Source organism: Dermacentor albipictus, chromosome 5 (genome assembly GCF_038994185.2).
Source record: "Dermacentor albipictus isolate Rhodes 1998 colony chromosome 5, USDA_Dalb.pri_finalv2, whole genome shotgun sequence".
In the NCBI taxonomy this organism is placed as follows: Eukaryota; Metazoa; Arthropoda; class Arachnida; order Ixodida; family Ixodidae; genus Dermacentor; species Dermacentor albipictus.
Window position 1 is genome coordinate 123,719,161 of NC_091825.1, and position 22,224 is coordinate 123,741,384.

The 22,224-nt window shown below is 46.4% G+C and overlaps 2 protein-coding genes across 2 annotated transcripts in view; both read left to right on the top strand.

Moving 5' to 3' along the window:
- LOC139060066 (enoyl-[acyl-carrier-protein] reductase, mitochondrial-like) overlaps nt 1–22,224 on the top strand; it is a 437,551-nt gene that overhangs the window by 103,024 nt on the left and 312,303 nt on the right. The window contains exon 4 of the mRNA XM_070538852.1: nt 16,392–16,486. Coding sequence (XP_070394953.1) covers nt 16,392–16,486 — 95 coding nt within the window. The remainder of the gene's footprint in view (nt 1–16,391; nt 16,487–22,224) is intronic.
- LOC135914413 (uncharacterized) lies at nt 479–10,928 on the top strand. The gene is made up of 7 exons (XM_070539721.1): nt 479–751; nt 1,598–1,668; nt 4,051–4,147; nt 4,554–4,648; nt 8,383–8,605; nt 10,087–10,189; nt 10,801–10,928. The coding sequence occupies exons 1-6, from the start codon at nt 559–561 to the stop codon at nt 10,182–10,184; spliced, it is 777 nt and encodes a 258-aa protein (XP_070395822.1). The 5' UTR covers nt 479–558; the 3' UTR covers nt 10,185–10,189; nt 10,801–10,928.

A 22,224-nucleotide genomic window follows, 5' to 3' on the forward strand; every position in this document is an offset into this window, starting at 1 on the left:
GGTGCCTTGCGCTTACTCGGAAAGGGGCCACATGTTCGGATTGTGAAAACAATCGTTGCTACCACACGCAACACGAGGTCATGAGAGGCGGTGGCGCGATAGTTTCCCCTCCACCCCTCTTTACTGCGCCGTCGCGATGCCCACTGCAGATTCAAGTTACAAAAATACGCTTTATTTTTAAAATATTTGCGCGTTCCAAGTTTATAATAAGCCTTCCAGATGGCGCTACAACAAGCAAGTGCCAAGAAAACTTGTCAACTTGAAGAGTTTGACACCCAACGTTCAAGTACAAATGCAAGTAGTCAATAATAACAATTTATATTAAATTATCAATATTTTCGTACTCCTATTTGTTTTAATTTGTCATTTTTATAACGTTTAATGAGAAATGTAGCCAAAATGAAGAAAATATATTTAGCCGCTTTTACGTGCCGTTTTAGCCCCTTCAGCAATGCTCGGCTATTGTAGCCGAGCACGTTGTAGCCTAGTCAAGCCAGTCGTTCGCTTTTCGATCCTTGTTGTTTTGTTCTCTGTCGGCTTTTTTTGTTTCATTCCGTAATGTCGCATATTTTAGTCAAGTGGGCGTCGACCGAACAGTGGGATGTGTATGAGACTAGACGCATGGTCGATGTAGCCACTGCCACATCGATTATGAAAGATGCTACTGTGGTGGAGGCTTTAGTCGGCAAAACCTTCAAGGTGCTTTGGAAGGATGGCGACGAGGCATGTGACGCATACCTGGTGGCTGCTGGTAAGTAATGGTGAAAATCACTGCACTTTAAATTTTATTATCTGTGTATTTATTTATCTTGCTACTAGTGCGAGTGCTTGAGCAATAAATAGGCGCTTCATTTCGAGATTGCGCTCCTGTCATGGAGATAGGCTAAAAGTGTGCATCCGCGGCCTTTGTTCGTTATATCGGTCGTTAACTTAAGTGGGAACCACACGAGCGCGATTGAGCGAGTGACGACGTGACGAGACACCCATCGCGTTGGGAATTTCAGGGTGACGAGTGATAAACTATAGAACCCCAAAACCGAGCGATTGCATGCGCGACGGCAATAAGTAGGCTTGGGTGACAGCCGAACTTGTCGCTAATCAATCTCGCATGGCCGTTCGAGCGTGAAATCGCGGCTGTGTGGTTCAGTCTCTACTAAGTGTAGCTTTTTCCAGCACGGCAAATATTGCGCACGGCGCTATATCGCCTGCTTGTGCGTGCATACCCCGTGTACGGTACGGATCTTTTGTCCAGGGACATACGCACCCTGCTTGCGTAATCTTGAGCCATACGCAAGGTAGCACTGCATGGCGAGTGCGGTCCCGCGTTGTTGACAAGATCTCATATGCCCAGTAACGGCGTCTGCACGACCATGCTGTGCTGCACCTTGCAAAAAAGAATTAGCCGCCCCGCAATGCGTCGGATTGCATCGAGTGAACCAGCGTGTTGGCGAGTCAAAGCTGTGCATCCATGGGTGCATTTCGTGGGTCTCAAAACCAAACGTGGAGTCGGGAAGTGTGGCACTTAGTACAAGTGGCCCAGCGCTTGCAGGTACTGGGCCTCAGAGGCGTGTGTATCTAATATGCATTATATCTGCAGGTGAGGCAGACAAAATGGAAAGAAAGAGGACGAAGTTAGCCACACGTGCAGAACGCAACCCTTTGACAAAGGTAAGGGCAGAACATTCAATCGATAGTGGAGTGCAAACATCTTCAGCTTGCATAGTGGCAATGGCAACTGTGCTGAGGTACCCACCTCTCTTTTTGTATGACACACCTGCTTTCATGCTCAATAATCAGAATATTCGGTTCATCATCAATCAGTCACTCAATATGCCGTTTCACATGTCAAACACGTCTTGCCTTCTCTTTCCTGCATTTCTCTACAAGCTAACAGAATTTCAATGATTCTAATTTTCTTGCTGCATTGATTACAGTGTGCAGGCAAAAGTTTGTTACTATATGCTGTTTGTAATGTTATGTGCTTCATATTGTTTTTGCTGATGTCATATTAATGTTCTATACTGCTGTTTCGCATGAATATTCCTTTCATTCTACTAATACTTTTTTTTTGCTTCCTAATTCCTTACGAATATGGTTCTCCCCTTGCACAGTGCCTTCTCGAAGGCGCGTAAGGCACTTGTAAATAAATTTCTTGAAAATTCTGCCGTTAAGAATGTCGCAAAATTCGTTACGTCAAAGTTGTTATTGATATGAAGAAAGTGAGTGCTTGCACATTAACAGAATAGAGATGGAACAACTGTGCCAATTATGCGAAATATAGCATAAAAACAAAAAAAAGCTATGTTAGCTTTGACTAACTTGTGAAGCTGAAACCAAATGTCAAGCACACTGTCTTCAAACAGCAATTAATAAATCACCGTGGCCTTGAATATGGCTGATCCTATTTGCCCTCCATCCGCAGTTCTCAGGCTTTCACTGGTATCCTGAACTTCCTGAACGAATTTCCTGAACTAACTACTGCTAGACAACGGCAGCTATGTCAGTTCTTCACATCAATGTCGTAAATAGAGGTCACATAGTTATCTTTGGGATGGCGTGCATGTGTCTTGTTTACGTGGCTTTTGCCCATCCTGTACTTATTGCATTTTTTTTTTTGGTCCTGTCATCGTTGCGCGATGTCTGTTATCAGTGCTATTTTTACTCTTTATTGTTTGTGAAACCTGTTAAATAAACAGAATTTTATTTTTATTTACATTTTTTTCTTTTTTTCCTTGTACAGTCAAAAGTCTAAACGATGATGTTTATTTTATGCTGTATAAAACAATTGATGTGAACCCTGCTGTAACTCTGTATGTTAACTTCAAGTGAGCCTTACGTAAACTTGTTACAGTATTGCTCACATGTTATAATTATGATTTCATATGCATATATGTGCTGTGAACGTCGGATGCTGCCAATGTAAGGGTCTTCAGGGACTCAGTCAAGCTGCCTAGAGCAGCTTTTAGCCCTGAAGACTATCCAGAATTTTCTGGTGAAATAAACTTTGATTGATTGATTGATCCTGAGACTGGGTATGTTAGAAGCAGGAAAAACTGTGGATGTTGTAATTTTTTAAGTGCTGTTTAGTACCACTTGTCGTTTTTCATGGCCTTGTTGGCATGCTGCAGTTCTGTGATCATCCTGTCTTGGACCATCTTGCTCAGGTTCCTACGCTTATCTCTTTCACGCATTTAATAAGCTTAAGTGCCACTCTCCCCAAATAGAACTTGTTCATTCTCACTGCAGTAAATTCTCACAGGAAGCCAGCCTCTAAAAAGCTTATGGAACTGATTTTGTACTTTTATTCTTAATGCCTTTCACAAATGCGCATAATGTGGCTTACATTCTTTGACTTTCATTTTGAAAGTCTAAACATACCCAGTGTGTGGTATGCACTGTCTCAGCATTGCCATTTGTTTGGCGTATTTGTAAACTGACATTGAAAGTATATTTAGCGCCAGCGAACAAAGACAGAAGGGAGATGACACCATAATGCTCTAACGTCAACTTTATTTTCAGTAAACAACCACCTATTCAACCTGTGCACAGTGGCGCCACATCATCCAAATATTTAACCATTCAAAAAAGCCATCTCCTTATCTAACAAGTCATGGGTTAAATAGGTGGTTGTTTCCTGAAAATAAAGTTGTTGAAGTTAGCACATTGTGGTGTCATCTCGCTTCTGTCCTTGTTTGCTGGCGCTAAATATGCTTTCAATGCACTGTCTCCTGGATGTTTAATATTGACGAGCACAAACAGTTCAGTCAGCTGACCTTTACAGGAGTACAGGCTGCGATGCATCATTGTGGTGCTTCGCTCTTGGTTACCGTAAATGTGGTTACTCTCAAAGGGTTAAGAAAGAAAACAAACCGCTGTGCTGGGTACTGTTTATTCTTACAGCCTCCACAGGTGCAGATGCCTATTTAGTGCAGATGCAGCAGTGGGTGTGCGTTAAAGAATCAGACTCCTCTGCAGGATACACATGTATCATTCTCAAACCTGCAGGGAGAATCGACGTTGCTTTTATACAGTTCAGCAATTCTTTTGCAGAAAACGCCATGCTGTGACCACGTGTCACAAATCGAAGCCCTCATGGCGGAAAATGCAGTCCTGAAAGAACGGCTTCGAGAACACAAAGATTTAATCGGTATGTGCTTTTTGATTATTCATACACATCACCAGTGGCCAAAATACCTTTTTGTGCTGTCTATTGCACATTCTCATTCTCCTATAGCAGTGTTTCACAATGAAATTCTTAAGATAATCCTGCTTCGCATGAAGTGAGCGTCAACATGCGAGTGTCTGCAGCCTAAGCTGAGGCAACAATCAACTATACGGAGATTGATAAGTGGCAAAAAATATAAAGTGCAAGCTTTCATAGCTGCCAGTTAAGCAGAACGGAGTAATGTGCAGTGTCATGACCTGCACAGAAGTTTCAAAGCTGTCCATCATGGCATCACTAAAAGCTCTCTAATCAGCAGTCAGTGCTCCTATACATCTTACTCCATGGTAGAAATGCTTACTCTTGAACTTCTTAATTCTTCTTCTTTCAGACACTTCCAAAATGCTTAAAAAGCTGCAGCGGGCTGTTGACAAGTTGACATCAGCTTCTGAAGGGGCAAAGCCTGCCGAGCCTGAAGAGAACACGGTAAGAGTTTTCCTGCAATAACTTGCTCGATCTGTGGTGTGCAGCACTTGTTTATCAACTTCTCAGCACCAGTTTAATTAATGCCTAAGTAAAGGGACCCTGAAACTATTTTGACAAATGCACTAAATAGTTAAGGGAAGTTTACATTGACCGCAGTCGTGGCCGAGTGTATAGGGCGGCCGCCACGGCAGCGGTAGGTGGACAGTTCGAAACCCATCGCTCGCACCCATCAAAAAAAAAAAAAGATAGGTACAGGCGCTCCCGAACCCATTACCGGGTAGTGTTCGGGTTGTATCGCCTGGGGAATGCACCCTGATGCCTAATTCGCTAGTTTCGAAATGTAACCCGCAAGGGTGGATATGTTCACTGGCCGTTATGCGGACACGGCTGCATTCATCAGCATCACGCAGATCATGTAGTGCACGGCTGTTTCCATAAGTTTACATTGAGGACACAGTTTGAATGCTCTGGGTTAACTGTGTACTGTTTAGACATGTAGATTCACACGCACAAAAATAACCATTGCTGGCAGGCGCGTACCCAGGATTTTTTTCGGGGGGGTCCTAACCCAAGGTAACTTTTCTATGCAAATGAAGAGGGGAGTAGCTTTAGTAGTACTAATATAAATAATGTCCACCATTCAGCATAAAGATACGTAAACCCACAAAAGAGAAATGAAATAAGGTGTATATCACAGGTAGGTCTGTGAGATAACCTCTCCTTTACTTGGCAAACAAGGAACCACATCAAATGTACTCGCGCAAAAAAGCGCCAGAAGAACACTGCCAAGAACAAGAAAACAAGCGAAAGTGTAAAATAATGATTTATATAGTAGCATGCAACTTAAAAAACAGCAGTTGGCAACCAAGGCACACCGACTGCGCGAGGTTGTGTTACTCTGCTAGCCAATCAGAGAAGCAAACAAAATCATCATCATGCGGCTTTTTCAAGATGGCGTTGTACTTGATAGCTCCGGAGCATCCGCTGTTCTTGAAGAGTCTTTTCATCGGAAGGAGCAGTGAGGTGTACAACAGACATGGACAAAGTGTATGGAGTCTGAGCATTTCACTCTTCAAATGTCTGCCTAGAGTGGTTGCTTAGTGACTATGGTGTTGGCCTGCTAAGTGCAAGGTCCCGAAATCGAATCCCGGCCACGGCGGCTGCATTCTCCATGGGGGCGAAATGCGAAAACACACATGTACTTAGATTTAGGTGCACATTAGAGAACCCCAGGTGGTCCAAATTTCCGGAGTCACCCGCTACGGCATGCCTCATAATTGGATCATGGATTTGGCACGTAAAACTCCATAATTAATCTTCAAAAGTCTGCGGTACAGTTAGTTTCACTGCTGAGCCGGTTTCGCTCATGAAACTTTACTGCCAACTGAAGTGAAACTTGAAGATAAAGAGTTCGATCGAAGCAAGCATTTTATTTCGGTTCAATAAAGAATTAGGCTGTCGCCATTCCACTATAGCGGGCGAGGGAAAACATAAAATTACGCACTACTAATTTTATTTTTGTGGTTACCGCCTGATTTGCGCAACAGGAAAAGTTTGAAGTACGAATTATTTGCAGCCTTGCGGAGGAGCAGTGGCTAACAGTTATGAAGGCGTGGGCGGGGCTTCACTGCAGACTTAAATTGTATCCGGCTATAGTAGCATTCTTTTAATTATCTCTGGAAAAATTATAGAGAATTATATATTTGTGGAACAATCACAGTTCTTTTTAATCCCTCGTTTACTGCTCTACCACGTTAAGTGCCAAAACCCACTCGTGTTGTTATTTGGGAAGTTGCATAACGATGCCTGACCACCAGTCCCATACAACCGCGTAGAGCGCAGAACGCTGCAGTTCTAGACGTACTGTGCCCACTGCGCAAGGTTAGGAAAACGCCTGCATAAACACACAGCTGAGAAGTGGCTACATCAGGTGGCTCGACTGATAACTGTAGAAGCATCATTCAAAATGCACGGAATTATTGTGCACTTCCGGCGGCATTTTCTCTATGTCCTTTAAATAAAAAGACGTTGATCGATAAATATTTTCACAAATGACGGTTAAATTAGTTCATTTTTGCTTTTTCTTCCTGTTTGGTTGTTGCCTTGGCTCTCTCCTTTAGTATATTGCTTAATTTCTCAACTACTTGTAACTCTTGTTTCCAGTTGCCAATTTCGCACGAAAAGTGCTGTGCAATTAGGGAAAAACCAGACTATGTAACGGGTGACAGTCATGTTGCTTATGGGTTTAAATGTTATTGCAGGGTTTGGTTATGGATGCTGTTTCGTATGATCTTGTTATCCACCTCATCTAATCCATATCACGGGTATATATGGTTCCAAGGCTCTGCCAGCGTCGCAGCGATCCGTCACTTGAGGAAATAATGAAGCAAAAGGAAAAGTTAAACGCAAGTGGTGTTTTCTCCAGCTGCAGCTCGTTCCTCGAACATGTAATCAGACCAGCTGACCACGAACGAAATCCCTTTCCTGGTCCCTGGATTAATCTAAACAAAGAAGGTTGAACTAACGAAGCAACAGCGATGTGCGTGACCGTTGAACAGATGGTGACTGAACGTATCTTGAGTTATTAGTGCGGGCACTGAATCGATGAGAAAACTGACCGTCACACCCCTGGAGATGCCGATAACTACCACCATCCAAAAGGAGTGAAAAAGGCAGCAAAATGTTGACTGCCGAATAGCTGTTAAGTCTCAACATTGATCAGGTGGTGCTTTAGAAATGTGTGTGAGGAGTGGTGGCGTGGGCGGGGAAGGGGCCCCTCCTGGGTATGTGCCTGATTGCTAGCAATCTGTATGTGACACAGCTGTATGCTGATTTTTTCCAACCCTGCTTCTTTAACATACTTAACGTGACATCACAACAACGCAGGCTTTAACTTAATTCCGAACTTTAAAATAATAGTGAAATGTTATTTAGCCGCAAAACGCTCAAATACTAAGGCAAATGACTGTCAGCTACCACAGTAGCGACCTGCTTTCGGTTATCAGAGGAATCCAACGGGCTAGGCAGTGTTGCACAGGCATTGTCGTCGTCAGCAACGTGTTGGTGTGAGATCCAAATGCCATCTCTGCATTTAATCTGAATTCGCACTCACAGTTTGGGGTCCGTTTCTGCTCGGGGAGAAACCAAACAAATTGAGATGCTTGATGGCTCAAAGAGCTCAACCGCGTCACTGGTGCTCTTCTCGAACTCGCAAGTGGAAGTAGACGAGAATAATATCACAGGATGATGCATTATGCAAAAAAGAGGTGAGGCGTGCAGACAGGACACAAGAGAATAGAAGTGGACAACACGAACGCCACTTCTCTACTCTTGTATTCTGCCTGCACGCCTCACCTCTTTTTTTGCATAATGAATCCTTACCAACTAGCTCAGCTCTCTGTTCATTCTAAGGATGATGCATGCCTACAGAAGCTGGGGCTGAGCCGCCAGCTGTGACACACACATATTGAGGAGGAATAACACAGCCTGACATGCCAGAGGAGGAGGGCAATGTTTACTGGCATGCCTTAATAGTCAACGTATTAAGAAAATTGTACTGCAAAAGGGTCACTTTACCACAATACTCCCTGCCTCATCACTGTTCTGAAACCAAAATAAGCCATTCCAGGGTCTTCTTAAGGTAGTTTGCTGTTAGATTTTATGGTGTTCTGTAGCCAAACTACGCAGTTATATTTTGTGAACATACCCACGCCTTGTGTTCTTTCTTATTGCAGCAACGAGATATTGGTGGAGGCGTCATGGTGTCTCAGGCCACACTGACGAGGCTGGAACAAACCTACCATGATGCTCCATGCAAATTTTCAAGGGCACTGATTAGGGTGCTTTTCACTGATGAGGAGCTTGCCAACAAGACACTTTTTGGCCGGCAGGCAAACAGCCATAAAGAAAACAAGGTGAAACCAGCCTTGGACCAGAAGAGGGTCTCTGCAGTCCTTGGTATGTAACTTTTTTTGCTAACTAACCTGACGTAACCATTATAAGCTATTCTCATGTAAAAAGACGTAACAAGTGGAGGAAAATTTGTGCATAAGCAATAAAGCAAGGATGAGCAAGGTTACTTAGGCTAAACAATTTTTTGCGACAATCCTTTAGATTTCAAGACATTCTCTGTAGTTACAGGCGAGTTCATTGCTGAGATGTGAGCATTCTTTCTAGCGTATGATAAGTCAGGTTAAAAAACAAGCAATAGCTGATTGTTTGCCTTTGTGTGAAGCTCTGAAGTTCTATCTCTCACAAAGCACTTTGCCCTTTGCTTTTGTAACCTTGCTTGACTTGTTTGCAGTATACCCTAATATAACAAATGCTTATGAAGGAATGTGTGGTTGCAGAAACCACATTGTTCAGCTTGATGACATTACAGCACTGTGTCGTGTAATCTATCATTCATTTGCTGCGTTCGACATACGTAAGATACTCTGAATTTGAAAGTATGTGTAAACCCGCTATGACCATCATTTGTGTCAGCCTCAATAATTTTTGCTGCAAGAGGAATCAAGCCTTTTTTTATTTGTTCTATCGTTCTTCAACGCACCTTATTCCATGCTGTACCATTTATTTTTTATCTCTGAACAGAATTTTCAGGAATTGCTAATGCCATCATTGCACCTCGCACTTGGTATCACTTATATAGCAGGCATCACATGTTTAACAAATAATAGCTGAAGGCTAAGTTGTGGGGATACTTATCCTTTGTAATTTGATTTTGTGGCACTTGTTTCACTTAATAAGCAATAGTAGTTCATCAGTATGTGAATGTATTCAGTTTTAGCAATTCAATAAGCACAAACTTTAAGGTTGTGTCGTTAAAGTGTGCTGCAAGATGCACTGGTGTCCCAGTTACCCCTAATTTTTTGCAGCAGGACAGTGATTGGTGCACCAATGCTTTCTACCACACATTTTCAGTTTCCTATACCCTGAATGCAGTGCTGGTATAGAGAATCAGCTCTAACTAAAGATGTCTTGGATATCAATGGCTATAATTGTGCTGTTGCAATATGTGCCCTTAAGGCAACTTAAAGCAATTAGCATACATTTGTAAACTGCCAAATTTTGTGCTGTGGTTAGTCACACATGTAATGTTGCTTTTTTAGTCAACTGCAGAGGCAAAATCTTAATATCTGCAACAGCAGAATTTTAGAAATTTTGTTGAAAATAAAAACAATGATCCTGGTATAAGTGCAGTTTATGCCTACAGGTTTCCTATTTGCAGCCTTCCATATCTATTTTTTTTTTCTTGCAATCTACACCTTGTTAAGAGCTATTACACGCCCAGCTCAACTGTACCACTTTTTGCTTAGATATCATTTAGCTAGTTGCTTTTGTTCTGTGTTCCATACAACTCTTTCTCTCCTAAAATGTCTTCTGACCTACTGGAATAGTGCATATTAGGTCAACACTCCTTTTCTCTCTTTCTACAGAGTATTCTTTTAATGTCTGGATGTTGCTGTGTCTTATTGGCTCTCCATGGTTTATTGTTGCCAATACAGTGCTGCATTCTTCACCTGTTTCACCTTGAAACAGGTGGGTAGGCCTTATTATGGTCTATGCAGTGTTTTCCTAAGTGGTTGGATGTTTCCGTTGAAAGTGCTCATTGCTACAAATGAAAGTGCTAATGAGTTGGGGAAAAAATTTTGCTGCTGTAAATATCTTGCATGCCTGCTTCTGGTGGGCATTACACTGCACTTGCCACAGGATACTAAAAGTAACCTAGCTGGATCCAACTAAGTCATTTTTACATGCACAGAAAAACTTCGGTGTGCAGTGCCAGCTGCAATGCCTTGCTGCCCCTTCACATGCATTGTTGCCGCCACAGACTGGAGCTGAACTCGTGATTCTTAGTGCAGAATCCCAGCATGTTGTTGCCTCTGTGTTGATGTCAGCACCACTAACAAATCTTACTGCACTGACTGGCATTATATTGACTGCAATATGGCATGCTGGATTCCAGTTAATCTCAATTCCAAGTCATCTTGGTTGGCTGACCAAAATTCAGGAAATAGTTCAAGCTGTATGACCCTTGTGTTTTGCCAATATATGGCAAGACGTGTTGTTCGTCATATTATTTCAGGGTTGTACTTCTCAAGATATGTCCCTAAATAATGTCTTGAACATTAATTTTCATTCTTTTACAGAATACACATGCAGCAGATTCAAGTGCTCAGATGTGAAAGTAAAGAGAAGCCTGGGCTCTATGCTGCAAAAAATGGGAGCAAGGAATGACACCTGTTTCGAGGAATGAAGTGCTGGAAAAGAGGTCCTACTACTTCATTGTTCATTGTGCTGTGACAGGCACTGGCAAATAAGGTTAGTAGAAAAAAAAACACATTTTTTCCCCACTAACTGCTAGTGCCTGTCACAGCACAACAAACAGTGAAGCTATATGCAAACCACTCAAATAAAGTCAAATCGATAAAAAAATCATATTGCATCTGGTATTTCATTGCATGCGTGCATGCCGATTCCCGGTAGGTGGGCTGCACAAATTCTGTCAAATGTCTGCTTATATGCTGCATCCTGTGACCACAATCTCGACAGACTCCCAGAAATGCTGTATCCTGCGGCTACACGGATTGAGCAAACTCTCTGCAGAAATGCTGTATCCTGTGGCTACACAGATTAAGCAGACTTTCTGCAGAAATGCTGTATCCTGCGGCTACAGAGACTGAGCAGACTTTCTGCGGAAAGCGTGTACCAATTGGGCGCTGGGAGGTGACAGGGGGCGACAGAAAGTCTGTCGCATGTCTTCAGATATTCTGCATCCCGGGTGACTCGGGGTATGCAGACTTTCTGCAGAAAGAGTGTACCACTTGGGCGCTGGGAGGTGACAGGGGGTGACAGAAAGTCTGTTACTTGTCTTCAGATATTCTGCATCCCGGGTGACTCGGGGTATGCAGACTTTCTGCAGAAAGGGTGTACCAATTGGGCGCTGGGAGGTGACAGGGGGTGACAGAAAGTCTGTTACCTGTCTTCAGATATTCTGCATCCCGGGTGACTCGGGGTATGCAGAATTTCTGCAGCAAGTGCGCAATGATTTTTGTAAGGGCGGGGGGTACATTTTGGTGAGACAATCGGACAGTGGACGTATACCAGCAGACGATGTGCCAGATATTTCTTCTTAAATGTAGTCGTTTTCCAACTACGCCTTGTCGTGGTGCAATTGCCGACTGAATATCTCGTCGTTATGTGTGGGCGTTTCAAGGAGGCCTCACTCCTTATTCAAAACGAAGACCTTACATGCTGGGCTGAACCTGTTGTGGGACGCCGGCGAATGCGTGCTGACAACCGTTTATTGGTTGCGAAGACCACTTCGCACTGCACGTGCTCTAGCGTTCGCGACTGCACCGAGAGTGCACCACCAGCCTACAACTCGTATGCAGCCACAGCCAAATGGAGCAACGTAATGAGTTGGCGCGCGCAGTACTCGCAATGCGCGCGTTCCTGGTCATTTCACCGGCCTGTGTTTGGCCGATGACTTTCACCGACCTAAATGTCGTCAGGGGGGTCGTGCTGCATAACTTTGGCTTCTGCCAAAAGTCACCTTTATAAATGCAGTGCACAGTTTGACCTCTTGAGGGAGAGAAATAGATGAGGAAAGAGAGAGAGAGTTACAGGTCAGTCTGAACTTGCTGTGTATTTGAGAAGACTAAATGATGGCTTACGGGCGGTATATAGAACTGGGCTTCGTATCATCCGAACCATGTGTCATCGAAGTCTGAAGTCTGAAAAAAGAAAGAAAGAAAGAAAGAAAGAAAGAAAGAAAGAAAGAAAGAAAGAAAGAAAGAAAGAAAGAAAGAAAAGCGCTTGGCAAGAGGCTTCCGGTGTTCGGCGTGCGTTCCGAGAGCTCTACCGAGCTCCCCCCGTAGCTCATCAAGGCATGCGCACTGTCACCAAGTCTTCACAACAGGCGCGAATATATCACGTGCTCCGGCCTGCCCCCCCCCCTGTCCCCCCCCCCTTTCGGGATGCCGTCGCAGCGCGGCGGTCTCTCTCTCTCTCCGGGGGTGGTCGTCGTCGCGGAAGTCGGCGGCGATGCATCTCCCCGTCAGCCCGGACGCCGCCGCCGCACGCGGCGCAATCGGTGTCTTCTCGGCGCCGTCTCCCCGCACCGGTGGCTCTAGCGGGAAGACGTTGGCGTGGGCGGCTGAGGCGGCAGCGGTTGCTCTCGCGCCGGCGAGAGCGCGCGCGCGCCCTGTCCGCCGTCGCCCGCGCGCGGTATCCCCGATGCAGGCGGCCGATAACCGAGCCGGATCTGAGGCCGCTCCTCCGCTCGGCCGCCGCCGCGGACCCCGGATCGGCCCTGCCAAGCGCGGCTGATGCATTTCGCCCTTGGGTTATCATTAAGCGCAGGGCTCCGCGCGAGCGCGCTCCACACTGCGCGAATCCGCATGTAACCTGCGAACCGCCGCCGCCGCCGCTCTGGGGCGAAGCGAGCCGGCAGTTTTCTTGCGTTCTTCGCATCTCGCGCTTTCTCTCCCTGTTATTTTGTTGTTGTTGTTGTTGTCTCCTTGTTTGGATGTTGCTTTGCCAGCCGCCCCCAACAGGATCTTGAGCTCCAACTGGAGGGGGACTCGCGGCATTGTTTGCGGCTATAGCTCCGCGAGAGACGGGGGGGGGGGGGATTAACCAGAGATTGCGGGAAAATTGCATGGAATGAAGTGCTGTTATGGCTAGTTACACGCGGCGTATAGTAAGTGAAGGTGGGCGCCATAAACCGGGGCCATCCACGCTTATGAAACCGACAGCCTGTGTTTGGAGGGACGAATCAAATCGCGGGGTCTAACAGAATCTTATCCGGCATTCTTAAAAGCAGCGTCGGGCCGGTTGACGTGAGTAGTCTGGGCCTCGCAATTAAAGAAGAGTGCGCGAGGAGATGGCTGGGTGTGTGAGTACTAATAATGTAGGTTGCGGGAACGGTGCTGACATCAGTGTGACAATTGTGGGCCCCTGTGTTTGATCATTCTGCCGCTCAGATATCAATGTGGGTACCTCTCCGCGGCTGCTGGTAAAAAAGTACTGTTCGTGGCGCGGGACAAGCCGGGTTCTGATGCACCTGCTAGGAACGCCCAGCTATCAGAGCATGCAGCCCGTGGTTTCGCCCAAAGAGGATAAAACTTGGCATGCCTGTTGTGTCGGTGTCTCTCTCTTCAGGGCCACGACTGAGTCCGAAAGCGCAAGTCTCCAGCAATTATTACACTTTTGAGAATGGGAATAGCGCGCGAATTCGGAAAACGGTGTGGGCCCCACGGGAGTAAAAATGAAAGTTGCGACTTATGTACATGATGAGCTTGCGTAATGGTGGACTGGTATTACATCTTCCTCAGGTAACCTGAGGCAGCGAGATTCTCGGTCCATCAACTGGCTTTCTGGTTGTCTCAAGTGACAGCGAGCTTTTGATGCGGGTCATTTCGTTCGTCTTTTTTTTTTCTTAGGATCGAATGAATGAGGTTTTATCAATAATGCGTGCCACTAACTTTCCTGTAATTATTCATAGTGCTTACTTACAAATCTCGTGAACCTGTGGTCATCAGCCGTTACAGCCTTTAATACATTCTCAGACATAGAACCAAGCAGAGGTAACGCAGGGAAAACGAAAGCTTAATTTGAAACGTCTAGAAGCGTAGCTGAATGTGAATTGCTAAAATTGTGAATCATCGCGTAAGTGTTTTCTGGTTTTCTGTTACTAGTACTAAAGGCTTCTCTCTGAATCACCTTGACATCTAAGGAAGCGTCTTCGTTTCCACATCTGCTAAACGATTAGTCATTACCTTTCGGTGCGTGCTCTCTTCTTGCCAAGGATCTCCCCGCGAGGCGATCCTCCGACTCTCGTTGCTTGAATAATTCAGGACGCTCGGTCGGAAGCATTCGTAGCGATCTCATTTCTTCATTTTTCTTTTTCTTTCTTTTCGACTTGCCGGGGATGCGCATGCGTTATTCTTCCCAGCGGTAAGGCGCCGCCGTTCGTCCCAGCCGTGCGGGAGTGCGTGTTTCTTCAGCGCGGTTGCTCATTCAGAATCTATAGCCCTCCGTGCGTTTCCACCGCGCGCGCGAGAGGTGCATACAAGTGACGCAGAATGTTTCAGAGGCTGCGGTGCGTGCACAAACGCGGGACACACCTTTAACGTGTTCTGAATCAGCTGTCGCACCTGCCGCAGTAGCCTCAGTGGCCATGACGTTGTGCTGTTTGGCACGAGGTCGCTGGTTCGATAGCCTACAGTCGGTGGCCGCATTTCGAAGAGTTGCGAACTGCAAAAAAAAAAAAGAAAAATGGCTGTGGCTTAGCTAAGGTTAAGCCCGGGATGCGAAGCATACTAGCCTTTATTTTAGTTGTTGAACCACTGTTTAGCCTGGTGAACTGCTGTTGCTTGGCTATATTTGGTGCGGCTAGACGAAGAAACAACTCATGCAGGCGAGCGCACGAGCTGAGACCCGGCTATGTAGCTACGCGGCCGCAAGCGAGCGCAGTTGAGCCTCCGCTTTTGCAGCTGTTATGACGTCATATGGTAGCTACGCGGCCGTGCGTGGCGCAGCAAGGAAGAGCGTGGTTGTGCGGCTAGTATGCTTCGCATAAAAAGAAAGAAAGAAAGCGCGCTCGTGTAGTTAGGTTTATGTGCGCGTGATATAATACCAGCTGGTCGACTTTAATATTCGTCGCCTCTCAGCGTCAGCATTGCTTCGGAGCGTTAAACCTCATGTATAAGTCAATCGGCTGTCAAGAATCGCGGCGCACACGTACTTTGAAGTACTGTGCACTGATCGATTACGCGCGTGCGTTCATCATCCACACCTGGGACGCACCTTTATATGTCTTACTATCTCTGTTGATCAGGCTCTCAGCAAGCTCAGCCTGCACTGGTTCGCCAGCCGGTACTTAGACTGGCTAACCTCCCTGTCTTTTGTTTTGTTTTCTTTTCTTTTTCTCTGCTCTATGTCTCAGCAAGCTGTTTTTTCTAAAGGTGCGCAAAAAACAAACAATGAATAATTTATGACTACTCAAGTATACTTTCAAAATTCGATACGTCAGTCTTTTTTTTTTCTTTTGGGACAGAGTAAACTTTAGCAGCATAAATTAAAGGCCAGTGTGTTTGTTTCTTGTAGATTTGTGCGCTAACCACCGTGGCGCTGACAACGCCAATGTGACGTCACGGATTTCGCTATATTCTCCTGCATTTGCGCTGCTTCGTACGCAGGGAAACGGTCTCTGGAAGCTTTCAGGTTGACTCTTTACTATATAAAGCAGTATAATTATTACTTATTGATAAAAGGTTGAGTAGACTCGCACCAGACTCCACGGTGTCTCAGGCAGCAAGGCACGAACTTCAAAAGAGGCGTATAGCTTTCATCTGCCTTTGGTTTCTGCACGCGTCCTTTCCGGCTTTCCAAGCATCGCTTCTCGGTAAGACTTAACTGCCTCGGCAGCCCCGTAGGACTTAATGTAGCAATCTAGAATAAGATGTAAACGTATACCTTTCAATGTCCCTGTAAAGTACTTTGAGCGCTTGTCGCAAAGAGCCAGAGATTTTTGTTTTGGGAAGCTAGTAGCGACGCACAAGGGACAAAAGATAGTGCAAGGCACAGCGGGGGTTGGCTGGCTGGCTGTGATGTGTCAGTGTTGTGCGATGCACCGCCTTTTCTCCCTCGGGCGCGCGGCTGACAGTTACCCGAAATGTACCACATCGCCCAGCTCTCGTTCATTCTACAGCAATTTGCGTTGTTCTTCTTGCAGGCTATTTGGCCCGCTTCGCAAACGGAAACTGTGCTCCACTGTTCCTGCGCCTGTGTGAAAAAATTGGCGCGTGTCCTTCCCGTGCTGTCGCTTGTGTAAGTGAACTTCGACGTTGCTTCGAACGCGTCTGCATGCTTATGTAGCTGGCTGGCTTCATAAAACATAGAACAGCTGGCTTCGCCGCATTAAGGAGCCTTGTGTCGAGGCTACCTTTGTAATAAAATCCGTTGTTTTTTTTTTTTCGATGCGAGAGCATAACTTGGCTCTTTGCGCTACCCCGTCGTGATCAGAAAGCTGTGGCAGAAAAACGGCCCACAGTTACGTCATCCGTCCCCATCGAACTGGATACGATCGCAGGATACGATCCTGCCCCCCACCGCCACTGCTACCGCCACTCGTAACCGACCGCGCTAATTACTGCACCACCGTTGCATTGCACTACCTTTGCAACAGGTGACAGTGACGAGTATCTTCGAGGCTGCGCACGTGGTTGGGCTCCCCTTGTAGGCGGTTCACTATAGATGGTGCACGGCCCAGTGCAAACGCATGACTGATCGAGCAGCATGCCTCGTCGCAAGCCTCAGCGTGTGTTAATTCTCTACCCAAACACATGGACGACGTGGCGCGCGATGTGAACGTCAACAGAGGCGACATACTTTGCCTCAGAGACACATGGATGAAGCCCGATGACGAGAGACAGAACACGCGATACTCATTAGTGCGCGCCGCCCAGCGACCCGACAGCGTTGCCGCCGCCGGCGTCGCCACATATACGCAAAGCCAGGACTTCGACTACGACCCGTGCAGCTCGGTGACAACTTCGGTGCGTCTGCGCAGTACGTCGGAACGGGACTCGTGGTTGTGTGCGCATATACGTGGCGCCAAATCTGTCTCAAACGGATGCGGCAGCACTGGTGCACGTGAATCTGCACTCGGCTCTACTCTGCGGCATGTCCGTGCTCGTCGTATATGTGAGACTTCGATCAGGACGCAAGTTCAGCGCAGCATGAACTAAATGCAGCAACATCTCGCCGCAACGCTAAGCTCGGCGTCACGCTCAGCCACAGGTAATGCTCTCGCATTTACGCATCATAAGACCTGCTTAGGTGCCCAGAAAGTCTTTTTGTTTGTTCGTTTTTAAGATGAACCATCGGCAGCCAGAGCCGTGTTATCTAATCATGTCTTTTTTATTGTTCATTATTTCCGTCCATCTGCATTGTCTGGCATAACGCTGCATCTTTATATATACTCGCACTGATGGCTGATAAGAAAAAAATATAATGTAACGATAAGAATCTCTGCGTGATATCACGCTCGCTGGGGCAACCTTTATAGGTTATCCGAAGAGAAAAGGGTGCTGTGGCAGGGTCCACAACGTTTTGGAAAATCATTGGTCGCGTTTGTTTTTAAGAACGTGCACGATAGCGAAAAAAAAAGCAGCAGATCATTGCGTTCGCCTCAGTGTTATGTGACGCCGATTTTTGTGTGTGTGTGTGTGTGTGCGAGCAACTTCGTGTGTTAGAAAGCAAAGCGCCTCCCATCTGCGAGGTTAAGCGCGCTTGTCTGTAAACAAGAGGCTCCCCTTGGACATTCTCCTTTAAGCCCCGCAATCTGATACGCGCGTTAAAAAGACTTTTGTACCTCGCTGAGACAGGATGCTTTGTCTACGACACGGGGACCGAGTTACTGAAGTGTGAACCATCGCAATTGCTGTGCTTGCCGTGGCGCCTGACATACAGAAAATTGGGGTATGTATACGAGTATATACATAATCTTGAAATTAGTTACTTTGCGGTAAATTCTGACGGTTATGAAGAAACCGTTGCCCAAAACTGGCGACTTGCAGTGTTGTGAGCATACGGCCGTCGCTTCCAAGCCCGAAAGCCCGTCGAGGCCTTCAGATGTTTGACCTTTAGTGCGTTTTAGTCCTTCACATACCTTCCTCATCCCTCCCCCTTACGACAGGATGCTCGTAAACACGCTATTGAATATGAAGACCACGATTGGTAAACAGGAAGATTTTCAAGAAATGGCGAAGGATGGTCTCCATTAAGTGCCGCTCTAAGCAGACGGCTGGCGCCGGCGGCGACATGAATGAGAAACGAATAAAAAAAAGGGGGGGGGGGGTGGAGTAAGCACAGGGATTTCTGTATCCATGTGGCGCGTGTTAAGACGTCGCTGCTATGACGTCATGACTATAATAATGTCCTTCCATTTTTTTTGTTTTTGCTTGGCACGTTATAAATGGACACAAAGAGAGTCGATTGCTCTCATTAGCAGATACTGTGGCATTAAAAAAATAATAATGAAGGCATGGCATGGTGGTTGATTATCACTCGCCGAGTATTGCGAGATTCTCACCAGCTGCATCGGTTCGGATTGAGCTTGTTCGCCCATAACGCAGAGATAGCGAACAGGCAGAGCGAAAGCGTATACAAACAGCTTCATCACAGCCACCATCGTTGCGTCACTCCTTTGAAATGTACATCAGAAATCGACTTTTACAGCCTCGACCAATTCTCTCGCCCCAGCATAACGTCCCGCCTGCTAATATGACTGCGATGCTGACCATCTATAGCGTGGGAAGAACCGGTATACTGGGCTATGTAGCGCGCAAGTATTTTTCAGCACGCGAACGCGAGGGCGTCGCTTCCCTGGATGTCCTGGTGGGTCAGGGCTAGCGGGAACTTACGTCTGCCTGACGGGTTCTTCGTCATTTCTGCTCTTGTACGTGGCCGTGCTCGAACTGCATATGTTGAGCAGGCTTGCAGGCAGCCGTATGCACAGTCGTCGGTGGCGACTGCAGGCCTGCGGGCGCTGGTGTGTATAACAAGCTGACCAGCTGCGGCTTCGCGATGCGTACGTGCGTGCATGTGTATATTCAGTGTGCAAGGACAACACGGAGGCCGAGGTTGCGAGCGTCTTCTGCCGGTTGCGCTATAGAATAAACGACTCAGGCGGCAATCCGATAGGCTTCCTTTCTTCCTATAACGCCGAGGCCGCCGAAGCGTGCGCGTATGTGGCTACCGAATTACAGCGGGGTCGCCCGCCGATATACATCATTGCTGTGGGTAGGGCATGCATATTAATGGTGTTTAGATAATTACTGCTCGGCGCCTACGATTGGCCACCGAGCCCCTGTGCGCTGAACCGAGTCGGTCGTTCTGCTGCTGAGAGCCCGCGGCCTGTTGTCGTTCTCGTGAATAATTGCTCCCTCTGTGTCACTTCTAAAGAATAGGTTGTGCGTTTGATTCCTAACTGCAGCAGCCACACTTTCGTATCTAATGTTGCAGCACAGCTAACACTCCTTTGCCGTATCTGACTGCGTCTTTCTTCTTTCGTACCCCGTTCCATATACCCTAATCGTTATACTTGTCCTGCGCACCCATTTAGTCCTCGTAATAAAAACAACAGTATTGTCTACCCACGTATGCTATAGCTGTCTATTCCGTGCTGGCATCTTTGTTTCTCTATCGAAAAATACGCCTGTATATTTTCATTACCGTAGCTCACTATTACGGTCCTAAATTTCCTTTCAAATTTCTTAGGCATATGTGTAAACTTACATACGTGTTTCTCTATCAGAGAACCACTCCCCTTCGTGGAAAAAAAAAGAACATGGCATGCGTGACGGAGCCGGGAGTGCGGAGCTGAATCACTCCGGTTTCAGCCGTCATTCCACGTCGCTTCGTTTGCGGCGCCGGAACTGCGCGGCGTAGTATAGTGCAGGCACATATATGTGCACGCCGCATGCGGCAGAAAAGCGGGCGCCATATAGTATAGAGAGCGGGGATGACCGCGATATTGTTTTGCGCCCAGCTGCCCGTTCCGAAACAAGTTTCTCTTTCTGGGGCGCCTAAGGAGATGCTAATCGCCGCGTCGCGCTTTCTCCTCCGCGCCTGGTTCTCAGCCAAGAGAAGGCATACGCGCACGCTGTCGGGCCCGCGGCATGTTTCGATGGCGCTTGGAAAACGAGCACCGTGCGCAGATGGAATGCGGATTCGACGTTTGTGCGGCTCGCGGCATGGACGGAGGCAATGCGCACACAGAGAGAGTGCGTGTGTACGACGCCAGCGGAGCGGTTGTGGCGGCGAGCCCCTCCGCTTGGCCCATTCACGAATGGTATAGTGCGCGTATATGGAGGATGTTGCGCGGACATGCGCCAGCGCCGGTGGTGTAGTACCGTGTTTTCCTCTCTGGGCCGCACGTGCTCGCATTCGTCACTTTCGTCCCGTAATTGCACTCGAAAGGGAGGTTTATGAGATGTTAAAGAACAACCATAAAAAGAAGAGAAATTGGGACTGGTAAAGTGTCGCTTCGAAACGAAACTATATTCTTGATTTATTTCAGATCAAAATCAAAATATTTATTCCGACATTACAAGGTAAATGCAATGTTGAGGATGACAGGTAAAAGGCCTTCTTGAGGCTTGACCAGCCCTGCATCCTGTACAGAGCAGGTAGAGCAGTGGTTACAAAGCACAAAAATGGTCAAAGGGAAAACACGGGGAATGCGGGAGATGGAAATTCAAGACGATGAGCAAAACGTGAACAAGGTGAATGCAGGAGCCAACGTTTCGACAAGTGAACTTGTCTGCTTCAAGGCCTTGAAGAAGACAAGTCCGCTTGTCGAAACGTTGGCTCCTGCATTCACCTTGTTCGCGTTTTGCTCATCGTCCAAAATGGTCAAAAGATGCTCGTAAACAAGGCAATGTAAAGGTTTCTAAATCAGTGTTAAGAGATAAGCGATATCGAATATTTATTGAAAATATTATTCGTGATGATAGAAAGGTTCGTAACTTTCGTCGCCTGCTCTTTTTTTGGCGACGTTCGCTTGTGTAATGAGCGTGCAGAAAACGATGCGAGGAAATGAGAAAATAAACCGCGTGCCTAGGCAGACATATGTACGCAGGTGCTCACAATGGCGAGCACTTGACCTTCAGTATTTTTGAATCGAGGAGCAATACAGCGGTTGCGACAGGGCTCCAGTTACGCAGAGGTGCTCAGGCAAAATCTTAGACAAGCGACTTAAGAAAAACAATGAAATCTGCCAAGTAATTGCATCAATCAAAGTGTAGAGACGCGCAGACACGCACAACGAATGCAGCTAGGAACGGTGAAAAGGTGCAAGGAAGGAAGCAAGAAAAAAGTGGAGAAGGAAAGGCAGGGAGATTAAGCAGTTTAGCTTAACTGGTTTGCTACCCTACACATGGGAGCGTGATGGGGGCATGAAAGGTGGGGAAAGGAGAGAGAGAGAGAGAGAGAGAGCACATAGCACAGTACACACATCGTCCGTTAGAGTCCATCAGTCTTGCGTGGTGCGTGAAGGTGCAAGTTACACGTACTGGAAATATACGCTATTCGGATCCCCTTGGCGGAATAATGCTCATTAGAACAATTACTTTCTAACTTGCCTTTCTTGACTTTCAACCGAAAGTCCCCGCGCCAATACGTCATTATGACTTCACGGGTTTCAAAACAATTTCCTCTCATTTAACCCTTTGACCAAGGAATAGCTAATTATAATCTTGGTAAGTTAAGTCTTTGGTATCTTTAAAAACCAATGACGTCATGTTTGACTGGTATGGCGATTAAGCAGGCCAGATCAGGTGCTGTCAAAATCCGTGACGTCATGATGAGCAGGTGCGCTCTTCTTTCTTTTCTTTTTTCGTCTTTTATGGTTTTTCAAGCGTCCCTGCAGTAAGGGGTGCTTCTTGATTTGCTGTCGCTGAAGCGTGGTTTACTCATACAGCTTAATAAAATATTCCTTTACTTTGTGTTCACTTATCTAGTAATGCTTATATGTTCTCTTTTAGATTATTGGATTTTTCACG

Bases quoted from the DNA above. Each gene is read 5' to 3' on its own strand.
- LOC135914413 (XM_070539721.1), top strand. From the start codon at position 559: ATGTCGCATATTTTAGTCAAGTGGGCGTCGACCGAACAGTGGGATGTG. The intron at 752-1,597 runs GTAAGTAATGGT...TTATATCTGCAG, and splicing joins CGCATACCTGGTGGCTGCTG to GTGAGGCAGACAAAATGGAA. The intron at 1,669-4,050 runs GTAAGGGCAGAA...ATTCTTTTGCAG, and splicing joins AACGCAACCCTTTGACAAAG to AAAACGCCATGCTGTGACCA.